Here is a 12,652-nt window from a genome sequence, read left to right on the forward strand (position 1 = left end):
TTATGTCAAATTGATAACTATTTTTACTCAAAATGCATAATTTTTAATAGAAATCATTACACAGTGATGACATATAACAATTCTGCACTGGCACGCATAAATTTAGGTTAGTTTGTATAGGAGGGAAAACCCTATCTCTTTACTGATGAGTCAAACATGATACTAGTAGCCCTAGCTGGTTTGGCTCAGTGGCTAGAGCATCCACTTGCAGACTGAAAGGTCCCGGGTTCGATTTTGACCAAGGGCACGTACCTCAGTTGCAGGCTCGATCCCCAGCCACAGTCGGAGGCAATCAGTCAATGTGTCTCTCTCACATCAGTGTTTCTCTCTCTCTCTCTCTCTCCCTTCCACTCTCTCTGAAAAGCAATGGAAAAGATATCCTCAGGTGAGAATTAAAGCCAAAAAACATGATACTAGTATAAGGTCTATATTTTATTCATTCTAATTATTTTTATACTTAAAACTTTAAGTCAAAACCACTACACTATCTTTTTTAAATGAGCAAGTATGTTAAGGATCTATCAATACAGAATTGTGAAAGATCAGAAAACACTATCATTTCATAAGCTTCCTTCTTTTCTTCAGAGAATAAAAACTCACAAAATATAAAAAGTCTGTTAGTCTATTTGCATCAAAAATCCTAATTCTGCTCATCAGTGTGTAAGCATAATGGTGCTCATTTTATTAAACAAATGTTTGTGCTATTGATTTGAGGCATCTTTTAACAAAATTAGATTAATTTCTTACGAATCCTATTGAAGTAACAATATGCCTCCAGCATATAAATGAGTTAGTGGGAAATCAGATGTCCCCATGTCAGCAGTTATCTAGAGAGCATTCATATTCTGCATCATAAAACTGATTAGAGACTAATCCTTTGTGTTTTCATGAATAAAAAACTGGATGCTAAAAATTCCCTGCACCCATGACAAATAAAATTCTAAAAGAATTCCCAAAGATATTACTGTTAAAAAAAAAAGCAGAATACTGAAATCAAAGTTAAAATAAGACATAATGAATAGTTTCTTAAGTAAATGTGAAACTGAATGGCCTGTGTAAAGTATGATTGTCTTATGACATAAAAGGCTTAAATCTCATCATTTATATACATCAACATGTAAATCATCTATATCTGCATTAGACCATATATACGTGGTTTGAAAAGGTTAACTTCCAGCCGTGCAATGCCATCTTTCATTTAAAAATTTTAAAATGAAATAGTATTAGGTAACTCCAAGTCTCTACAAAATTGTCAGCAAATACTTTCTAAGACCTGTTACATTTTTAGCCACATCATAGCCACCCTAATTCAAAAGAACTTGTGAAATGATTTTATCCCCTTTGTTTTCTTCTCTGCACTGTTCCTCAATACTTATCCTTGTTCAAGATTTACCAATTAAGTATGTTTTATCTGAACAACAGTACAACTACATAATGTCTTTTTTAAAGCAATTACCAAATAGTTAATTAAAAGACAAAATGTAATTTGTTGATTTCTCATTCATCTAGGACAGGAGTTTCTTACCTAGAATACACGGAGGGTTTTAGAAATTTCCCTGAATTGTAAAAAGCATTTCATGCTTTTTAAGGAAAGACTACATTAGTTTTTATTTCTTTATTTAAAGAGATCTCTCTATGATTCTCAAAATAGTTAATAACAATGATCTAATCTCTGTAATTTGCTAGATTCTTTAAACTTTTGCAAAATGGCATACAACATGCTACTCTGATATATTTTAAAGAAATAAATGAACAGGCACGGCCGGACGTGGCTCAGCGGTTGAGCGTAGACCTAGGATCCAGGAGATCGGATTCGATTCCCGGTCAGGGCACATGCCAGGGTTGTGGGCTTGATCAATGACTCTCTCACCATGGATGTTTCTATCTCTCTCTCTCCCTCTCCTTTCCTCTCTCTGAAATCAATAAAGACATATTAAAAAAAAAAAAAAAAAATGAACAGACCACTACTAAAAGATACAAAAGAGGACATGAACCACCAAAAAGACATACATGCTTTTGAGTAGAATGATTCAACATCAAAAAGATCATAATTCTCTTGAATTATGATCTCCCCAAAACTTAGTGTTTGTTTTTCCTGGAATAAGACAAATTAATTCTAAAATTTACAAAAAATGGACAAAAATTATCAGGGAACTTTGGGCTGGGAGACAATACAGGATGTCTAACCCTACTTGCTAATAAAATTTGTAAAGCCTCAATATTTAAAAGATCATGGTGCTCGTGCATAAAGACACAAGAGATCAATGACCTGAATTCAGAATCTAGAAACACAGCCAATACATAAGAATTTAATATGTAATAAAGGTGGCACTTCTAATGAGGAAAAGATGGCCTATTCAATAAACAATGCTCAGACAACTGAGTATCCATCTAGAAAAAAAGCAAAGTTTGATTCATATCGCATATATCTAAATACCAAATATATTGCAAAGATTTAAACATAAAAATAAACCATAAAGGACATCCAGATATTGTTTCTTCTAATGAGAAAGTAAATTCTACTTAGAAGTAGTCCTGTTTCCCCTCCTGCCAACGTGAACCTGAATATCATCCAGTCTCTTGATCCTTTTTGATGAATTTTAGAGAAACAAGCAATTATTCCTTGTTAAATCAGCAAAATTCAGAATAAGGGAAAATCTGGACAAGCCCAACCTGCTTTTTTCCCCAACAAATAAATTGAAAGGGAGAGGGAAAGAAAAGAGAGATGAAGGAAGACTCCATAGCCTTCCTATAGATTAAGTCTCTATAGATAAAGAGAGATGTAAAAACTATCAAATAATAGCAAATTATGAACTTTATATGAGTCCCGAGTTAAATAAATACATAGTGTTTTTTTTTAAAAAAGACATTTAGGAGACAAGACATTTGTACAGACTGGATATTCAATGATAATAATGAAGTATTGTCATTTTTTTGTTAGGTATAATAATGGCACTGATGTTAGGTTAAAAGAAATTCTTTCTTTTAGAGATAAACTAAAATATTTAGATGAGCTATGATGGGAAAATACGGGAGGGTGGGGAGTAGGTATGTTATGTGTGGAACAAAATAAGCCATGGGCCTGACAATGATTTAAAGGAGACGAACTACAGGAATCTGACTGGAGCCCCCAATTTGGACAGCGAGTTCAAACAGTGAGTGTACGTAGGACGCTTAGGGTCGTGAAGAATATACCATGTCATTAAATGTACTTGGTTACAGAGTTTTGGGGGGAAAGGTAGCAAGAGTTGGAAAATTCCTTTATAAATATAGAGTGGAAAAGGCCTTTTTAATTTAGATTCAAAACCCAGAAGTCATAAAGGGAAAAAAGAAACCATCCCAGTAAAGTCAAAAGATAAACTAGGAAAAATATTTTCAAATCACCCTAGACAAAATCACCCTAATATAGTCAAGTTTCTACAAATCTATAAAAAAAGAACTATGCAATAGAAAAATGAGCAAAGAATATGAATAGGTATTTCACACAAAAATTCAAGTGGCTCTTAAACATATAATGCTCACTTCATCCCGAAAGAACACAAACTAGCCCGAGTGGGCGTGGCTCAGTGGTTGAGCATAGACCTAGGATTCAGGAGATGGCAGTTTGATTCCCGGTCAGGGCACATGCTTGGGTTGTGGGCTTGGTCCCCAGTCGGGGGCATGCAGGAGGCGGCCAATCAATGACTCTCTCATAATTGATGTTTCTATCTCTCTCTGTCCCTCTCCTTTCCTCTCTTTGAAATCACTAAAGATGTATTTTAAAAAAAAGAATACAAACTAAAACTATGATGAGGTACCATTTTCTACCTATCATGTTGCAGGAAGTTCCATAATGTTCATTTGGCAAGGCTATGGGGAAAGAGGAAATCTAATATTGCTGGTGTAAGAATAAACTGGGCATGAACAATTTGACAATAGCTACTAAAATTATAAATGTCTAGCAATTCTTCTTCTGGAAAATTCTCTACTAATATTCCTGCACAAGTGTGAAATGCCATGTACAAGGTTATTCAAGGCAGCATGTTATATTAGTGAAAGGCTGGAATCAACCAGGCTGTCCTTCAATATGGCACTGCCTAAATAAACTATGGTATATCCATCCAATGGCATCCTATGCAGTGAAAAGAGAGAGAACAAAAGGAAAACTATGCTAATATGGAAAGATTTCAAAGGTAAGTGAAAAAAGCAATGCATAGAACAGTGTACACAAGGTTTATTAATATGGTTTATGTACAAAAGGGAAGAGAAACAACAGTATATTTTAGTTTACTTGTAGAGGCATGATGCCCTCAAAATGGATACAGAAGAAATACAGTATATGGGAGGGACTGAGACATTTTACTGTATACCATTTAATACATATATTTTAATTTTTGAAACACTGATGACATTACTATTTTTTTAAAAACCTTAAACACAAATACTATTAAAGACTGATTACCACATCTTTTAAAATCTAAATTCTAACTTCAAAAATACTGCAATTAAAAAACAAAACCCCACACTTCTGTACAAAAATAAACATATCTTATATAACTGGAAAGCAGTGAAGAGTGAGGATTTTAATCTGTAGATATGAAAATGGCTTTTAAAAAGCAGATTACCTTAATTAATTCAAGTATACCATAGTTACTGAGTTACATGATCAATCAAGTTTTATAGTAGCCCTAGCAGGTTTGGCTCAGTGGTTAGAGCACTGGGATGCAGACTGAAAGGTCTTGGGTTCGATTCTGGTCAAGGGCATGTACATTGGTTGCAGGCTCCATCCCCGGCCCTGGTGGAGGCGAGTGTGAGAGGCAACCAGTCAATGTGTCTCTCTCACATCAATGTCTCTCTCTCCTTTTTCACTCTCTCTGAAAAGCAATGGGGAAAAATATCCTCAGGTAAGGATTAAAAAAATAAATATATTAAAAGTTTTATAGTAATTTACTTCAAGTTCAAAGCCACATTATTCTCAGTTTTCTTTTTCTTTTTTTTTTAAATGTTCAGTCTTTTTTTTTTCCAAACATATCTTTATTGATTTCAGACAGAGGAAAGGAGAGGGAGAGAGAGAGATAGAAACATCAATGATGAGAGAGTCATTGATCTGCTGCAGCCCACAATCCAGGCATGTGCCCTGACCGGGAATCGAACCCTGATCGCCTGGATCCTAGGTTGATGCTCAACCGCTGAGCCACGCCCGGCCGGGCTCAGTTTTCTTTTTCATTTTTCTCTAAAATAATTTCATGAGCTCTTTTTCCCTGCTGCCGCGGAGTTACGCGGAGGCGGAGGCCTGGGTGTGCTCAAGATTCAGCTCTGCACATACCCCACCACCATGGCCAAGGAAGGCATTGCTGCTGGAGGTGTAATGGACGTTAATACTGCTTTACAAGAGGTGCTGAAGACTGCTCTCATCCACGATGGCCTAGCGCGTGGAATTCACGAAGCTGCCAAGCGCCAAGCCCACCTTTGTGTGCTAGCATCCAACTGTGATGAGCCTGTGTATGTCAAGTTGGTGGAGGCCCTTTGTGCTGAACACCAAATCAACCTAATTAAGGTTGACGACAAGAAACTGGGGGAGTGGGTAGGCCTCTGTGAAATCGACAGAGAGGGAAAACCCCGTAAAGTGGTTGGCTGCAGTTGTGTGGTGGTTAAGGGCTATGGCAAAGAGTCTCAGGCAAAGGATGTCATCGAAGAGCACTTTAAGTGCAAAAAATGAATGAATGAACTTGGCTTTTTTGTTTCTCAAAATAAATAAATAAATAAATAAATATAAAAAAATAATTTCATGAACATAAACATAATATTTATATGGCAGGAAAAAATAGTAATTTTCTACTTACATTTTCATTTTTCAAAATGAGTTTCAGGATTGCTTCTCTTTGTTTTAGAGCCTAAAACCAGGAAAATTTCCAATTAGTTTAAAAAAAAAAGGATCAACTAGTTTTCCTAATATTTCTTCCTTGCCTGTAAAACACCTGACAATCCCTACAGGGAATGACAGAAACTCTGACTGACAGAGATCATGGAAACTACTGACTAAAGCAAGGCCTTGGTTGTCCTGCTCAACTATGTCTTATTCTGAATCCCAATGCTTAGCAAAATGTCTGGGAGAAAACGTGCTCTTACATGTTTCTTGAGTGAGTAGATGAATACCTATGACTCCCAATGACTTGCCTCTATTGCGCTGCAACTCACCCTTTCTTCATTTAGAAAACTGAAAACACCACTGCCATACAATTTTTACCAGTAATTGAAGAAATGGCAACAATACCCCCAGTTCCTCCATCTCAACATATGACTTGCATGCTCACTAACTTACATGAGTGAACTTCTATTTAGTGTTGGTAGTACATTTGTTCATATGCTTGTGTGCTTGTCCCAGTGACGCTTCTCACTATTACACCAGAGAACAGAGCTGGTACAAAAATGCCTTACCTATATAGTAAGTATAAATGCTTTCAAGAATCATTATGGCTGAACTCATCCCTATTCCTACAACCACTGGAAAAACGAATGTGATTACACAAATACCAAATCAAACGATCAGAAAAACAAAACCAAGCCCTGCCTTTTCTATAACTCCAGGATATTAAGTATGAAGGTTAATTTGGTATGTCAAGTGATCACCAAAAACTACTTTTTTATTTTAAAATAAACATTTAACTTGGAGAGGAGTTTTAAGGTAAGGTTAATCATACACTTTGACGTCATATAGTTAAGCAATAAAAAAATTACCCTATTCTCTAAAAACAGAATGAAAAGAGGGTTACAAAATCCCAGTTTCTACATTAACAATGTCTGAACTTACAACAAATTTGTTAAATCTATTACAACTCATTTTGATAACTCACAAAATTAATATATTAAACAAACGATTGATGTTTCTCTCTCTCTCCCTTCCTCCCCTAGAAGATTAAAACCTTTAAAAACAAACTTATAACTTTAGTAAAGTCTACTTTCCATGGTGTGTATCCTGTGTTCTATTCTAGTGTACTCTACTGTGTTTTCTATTGGACTACAAGCACAGATTCTATCAATATAATCTTCGTCTTCAAACCACTGAGATAAATTAATTTTCCGTAAAAATGTTCTGATGTCTAGCTAACAAAATAAAATCAAAATTCTTCTGTGAAGCATACAAAGTTCACCTAAACCTGGGAGCAGTCTACCTGTCCATGATCTATTCTCCTTCATGCCCTAACTGAACTACACCAGAAGTCACAGCTAAATAAGAGCTTCTACACTTTCTTGCCTTTGTTCATTTTGGCAGGAAAGCCTTTTCTTGTCTAACTTGCCTATTAATTTCCTACCTTCCTTCAATGCCCAGCTAGACTCTAATTTTTTTTTAAATTTTATTTATTTCTGAGAGTGAGAGGGACAGACAATGCTCTAAACAACTGAGCTACTAGGCCAGGGCTGGATTCTGTATATCTCATCAAATCCTCAAATAGAATTATTATTTTCATTATCCTCTCAGGTTCTCACAGCTCTTTAAACATAACTGTGTAAAGTACACTGTCTTTGAGGACAGGGGCAATGTTCCATTCACCAGAGCCTTACGGGTGTTCTGACACATATTAATGCTCAATAAATATCAGCCATACAAAATAAATTGTATAGTCTTCTACATCAGATTAAAATATTCTGATTTATCACGTACATTTTCTAATAGAGTGGGTACGTACATGAATACTCTCAGAGGAACCAGAGGTTATATCTATAGCAAAACAGGGTAATTTTATAGAGGTTACAACCAACAATCTTTAGGAAACGGGTTTAATGCCACAAACTGATCTAGTAAGTTGCAGAATATAAAGTGGGACAAAGAACTTTTAGCTAGAGATTATAAGTGAATTATTATTTACTTCAAAATTTGAATGGAATAACCTCAAAAGTTCCTCTACATAGCTATACATGTAACATGCTGAATGTATAGTACATATCTATTACTAAACCTGTTTTTCTTCCTTTCCTCTTCAATCTAAAGGAAGAGAAAATTCAAGTTCTGATAATTCTGTGCAAAAATTAGAGTATCAATAAATTACAATCATCTACTTGAGGGTACTTCTTTACTAACAAGAAAGCTAGAAAGAAGACAGTACTGGTTCAACACCATCCTCACATTCCCATTAAGTTAAAGTGTAGTATCTTAGCTGCTGGTTAATCATTAATCCCATCAAAGGACAGCATTGATTACAGCTGCCAATAATTAATCAAATAAGTCCCAGTTGTTTCTCCTGTCAGGCCTCCTAAACAGAACAATTCTTTAATCCCAAACCAAAACTGTAATTTAGATTTTCATATATATCTTGCATAGATAACTTGCTACAGTCTAGAGAAAATCACTAAAGTGTCTAGGCAAACTTAAAGTTATTACATACTTTGAGGAGAAGCAAATAATATTGATCTCAGGAAAGAAAGAAATAAGAAAATAAGCAAGAGTAGAAAGAACAAAGAAGCAATGATGTGGATTCTTGCCCTAGTCCTTCCCTGCCCATCATAAATAAGTGCTATTTTTTAAAAAATCATTCCTTTCTTGAAATCACAGGCAAAGACCTTTAAAAGGTGAATATTTAACTTATATATATGAATATATAACATCAATCAAAACCACCTACAGGCTGGTTGATATGAAATCTTGTAGGCATTCTTCTCATTATAGCTGAGTCAAGATCCTGAGGACGATTAGTAGCTCCCATCACTATGACCTAAATATATAAAAAAAAAAAGGTATTAAAAGCCACCAATAATATTCCTTTTAGGTTGTTATTTAAAAGGCTTAGACAATATAAAAAATTAAGTGGTGTTAAACTAAATCTTCTATAAGAAATCTGATATTAACCCAGTACGTACTACTTAAATATTTATAGATACAAATTGAAATTAATCTTAAATAAGTCAGGTGATAGCAAAGCTGGTAAGGTTTTTTTTTTGAAAAAACTACTGTAGTTTGCAAAACATTGTTACTCAATGGCTACATGTTAAATAACTGAAAGTCATTTATGTTATAGCTTGGGAGTATATACAAGGGGATAGTAATAATAATATTAAGAAGAGAATAATTTCCTCAAAGTCTGAGGATGCTGGTAAAAGTTAACAGATATGTACTTTTTCCTCTACATTTCACATCGTTATCTCATGGCATATATCAGCACTACAGGTGATACCTTTTCAATGCTAATAAAACCTCAAGCAATCCAACTTTAAACAAGGCCAACAAAATAAAAGTAAACATCAAAATTCTGGGTAGAATTTTTTTTAAATGCTGATGACCCTGCAAACCTCTGGGTCATTCTTTATAAAAGATGTAGAGATGAAAACTAACACAAATAAAGACAAAGATATACAAGTTAACTTCTGAAGGGCTTCATTATTAGTATGACTGTTGATATTTCTGTATAAGCCAATAACAGCACACATCTGCTATCCAAAATGAAATTTATTGGTATTCTAAGGGTAAGTTTTATTTCTTTAATATTATTTTATTTCAGCCTAAGAGGTTTTAGATTTCTGAAATAATCATAAGTCTAACTCCAGAACATGTTGAAAGATTCATTAAATTTTATATTCAACTTCTATTCTACATTTAATGATATTTAAGAGCCAAATTACTTTCAATTAACTGTGAGAGGTTGCCACCTAGAGGGAAAAAATATAAATACAAACTTGAGAAATGTTAGTTCTATAATGCAATTTTGCATTTCGATTAAGTGGTCTTAAAAAAAAATCAAAATATTAATGTCCTTACCTGTTTTCTTTACTATCTATAAAATTAATCAGAAATGAAATTTTCTACTAAAAAAGTCTTAAAGTGATCATAAAGTGATCAAATGAACTAACTGCATAAGATAAAGAAGGATGAATATAAGTAAGTACATTTCGAAATGCAGTATATTAAGTGTTAAAATGAGAGATTCAAAGTGATATGGAAGTACGTTGAAGACTAATCATATTAGGTAGCAGAGAATCACGAAAGGCCTTGTGGTTAAGGCAGTACCTGAAAAAACCTGTAAACAGATTGTATTTTGAAAAATATTCTAAGTAAATAGCCTAAAACAAAACAAAAAACCCCAGTATAGAAGATGGGATGCTCGAAATTAGGATCACGAAATCCAAATAAATCTAGCACAGCATGGTCCAAGGAATGTATAAAGGAGAACAACAATGTCCATGATGAAAAAGCAGGAGTGAATAAAACCACTTGTAGTTTCACTTCAAAGCAGCAAACTTTAAGAAGTGATTTTAAGGGGCAAAAACAGGCAGGTAACCTTTACACGCACCTTTATCTAACATAAATGAACTAAAATTCAAAATGGGAAGCAACAGTAATTTTTTAGTATTTAAGCAACAAAATTAATATACCTTTAGGCATAAGTAAAAAATAATCAGATCTAGGAGGAAACAAGATGGTGGCGTAGGCAACAGCTGCACCCGCAGCCTCCCGCAACCACATCAAAATTACAACTAAAATACAGAACCACCATCACTCAGAGCCTCCTGAGATGTGGCTGAACAGAAGCCCTGCAACCAGGGAGCTGAAGGAGCACCGAGGCCGGGAGGAGGGGCGGAGACGCAGGTGCCCGCGGGCCCGCGGCCCCAGGCCCATGCCCGGTGCTGCAGTTGAAACCAGGGAGGGAATCCCGGCAGTGGAGGTTTTCCGGAGGAGTGCGGGGTCCCAGCCCACAGCAGGCCCCCAGCCCAGGGCTCCAGGGCCAGGAAGAGACGTACCCACAACTCCGGGCTGTGAAACCAGCGGGGACTGTCTCTGAGGGTGGAGGAGGCTGCGGGAGCCCCAGCAGCTCCTCTTAAATGGCCCGCGCACGGACTCACTTGGATGCGCTCCCTCTGAGCCCAGCGCCACGCAGCGGCTTGAAAGGAACCTGGGACACTTGGGGAGGAACTAACCTGCCTGAAATCGGGGAGAGAGGTGGAGGGGCAGCTTCCTCCCAGGCAGAAGAGCTGGCGGAGGCCATGGCTCCTTTGGTGAGTCCTCCCTGCACCCAGCCGGCAGGCAAGCTCTGTATTTGAATCGCCAGCACCTGACTCACACCTTTGGCCCCGCCCCTCCCCACCTGCAGCTCATCCAGGCCATTTCTACTGGCTCTATGCAAGTGGCCTCTTGAGCCTCATGCTTAGGACTTTCCTAAAATCTCTCAAACAAGCAGCAGCGGGCCCCATACGGCTTGATAAATGGCCCCAGGCCTGGCACTAGTGGCAACCTGCATTGGCTAATAGCTTGGCCTCTCGTAGACAACGCCAAGCCCAGCACAAGTAGCAGCCATCTATTGTTTGCTGTGTAGCTCATGCTGGGTGGCCCTGGGCAAGGCACTGGCACAGGCTGACTCTGCACCCCCTGGGAGGCCTCAGAGACAGTGCACCTGGTGGTCAGGCTCGACCATGCCGGATTACAACCCTACCACATCCACGAGTAACACACTCAAGGGGCGCACTTGGTGAACACCAAAGCTCCACTGAAGTAAATCCTGCTCCATAGGGGTGTCTCCAGCAGCTCTCTGGCTGTAGTTGCAGCTGGTCCTCACAGCTGATTGGTCTAGGGGTCAGTTCCTCCCAACAGCAACCAAGGCTCAACTACAACAGGACAGCGCACACAGCCCACACAGGGGAGCACCTAGAAGGCCCAGCTCAGGTGACTGGGGAGGCTGAGCCACTGGACCCTACAGGACAGCTACTACACAAAGCCACTCTACAAATTCCAGGGGACATAGCAGCTCTACATAATACACAGAAACAAACACCAGGAAGCAGCCAAAATGCAGAGGCAAAGAAACATGTCACAAAGGAAAGAACAGGAGAAATCTCTAGAAAAGGATCTAAATGAAATAGATCCAAGCAAGCTAACAGATACAGAGTTGAGAATAATGGTTATAAGGATGCTCAAGGATATTAGTAAGAGTATGATGAAAATAATTGAGAAAATCGATGCTACATGAACTGAAATGAAGATTAATTTACAGGGAATCAACAGTAGAGGACGCTGAGAATCAAATCAGCAATTTGGAACATGAGGAAACAAAAAACACCCAACCAGAAGAGCAAAAAGAAAAAAGAATCCAGAAATATGAAGATAGCATAAGGAGCCTCTGGGACAACTTCAAGAGGCCCAACATTCATATTATTGGGGTTCCAGAAGGAGAGGAAAGAGACCAAGAAGTTGAAAACCTATTTGAAAAAATAGTAACAGAAAACTCCCCCTACCTGGGGAAAGAAATAGACTTACAAGAAGCACAGAGGGTCCCAAAGAAGAGGAACCCAAAGAGGCTCACAGCAAGACACATCATAATTAAAATGCCAAAGGTTAAAGACAAAGAGAGAATCTTAAAAGCAGCAAAAGAAAAGCAGTTAGTTACCTACAAGGGAGCCCCCATATGACTATCAGCTGATTTCTCAACAGAAACTTTGCAGGCCAGAAGGGAGTGGCAAGAAATATTCAAAGTAATGAAAAACATGGAACTACAACCAAGATTACTCTACCCGGCAAAGCTATCATTTAGAATTGAAGGTCAGACAAAGAACTTCTCAGACAAGGAAAAGCTAAAGGAGTTCATCACCACCAAACCAGCACTACAGGAAAAGTTGAAGGGTCTTCTTTAACAAGAAGCTAATGAACAAAAGAATCTGATGGACTAAATAGATCCAGAGACACTGACGC

The 12,652-nt window shown here is 37.3% G+C and overlaps 1 protein-coding gene and 1 pseudogene across 2 annotated transcripts in view; one reads left to right on the forward strand and one right to left on the reverse strand.

The window, feature by feature from the left end:
- The window catches only part of ATAD1 (ATPase family AAA domain containing 1), a 37,249-nt gene that overhangs the window by 4,987 nt on the left and 19,610 nt on the right, over nucleotides 1–12,652 (reverse strand). For both annotated transcript variants that reach the window (XM_016220810.2, XM_016220811.2), the window contains exons 7-8: nucleotides 8,601–8,690; nucleotides 5,823–5,873 (exon numbers count right to left, since the gene is read on the reverse strand). In XM_016220810.2, the coding sequence (XP_016076296.2) occupies nucleotides 5,823–5,873; nucleotides 8,601–8,690 (141 nt within the window). The remainder of the gene's footprint in view (nucleotides 1–5,822; nucleotides 5,874–8,600; nucleotides 8,691–12,652) is intronic.
- Nucleotides 5,307–5,698, forward strand: LOC107543333 (small ribosomal subunit protein eS12 pseudogene; annotated as a pseudogene).

Source organism: Miniopterus natalensis, chromosome 14, assembly GCF_054644295.1.
Source record: "Miniopterus natalensis isolate mMinNat1 chromosome 14, mMinNat1.hap1, whole genome shotgun sequence".
Classification (NCBI taxonomy): domain Eukaryota; kingdom Metazoa; phylum Chordata; class Mammalia; order Chiroptera; family Miniopteridae; genus Miniopterus; species Miniopterus natalensis.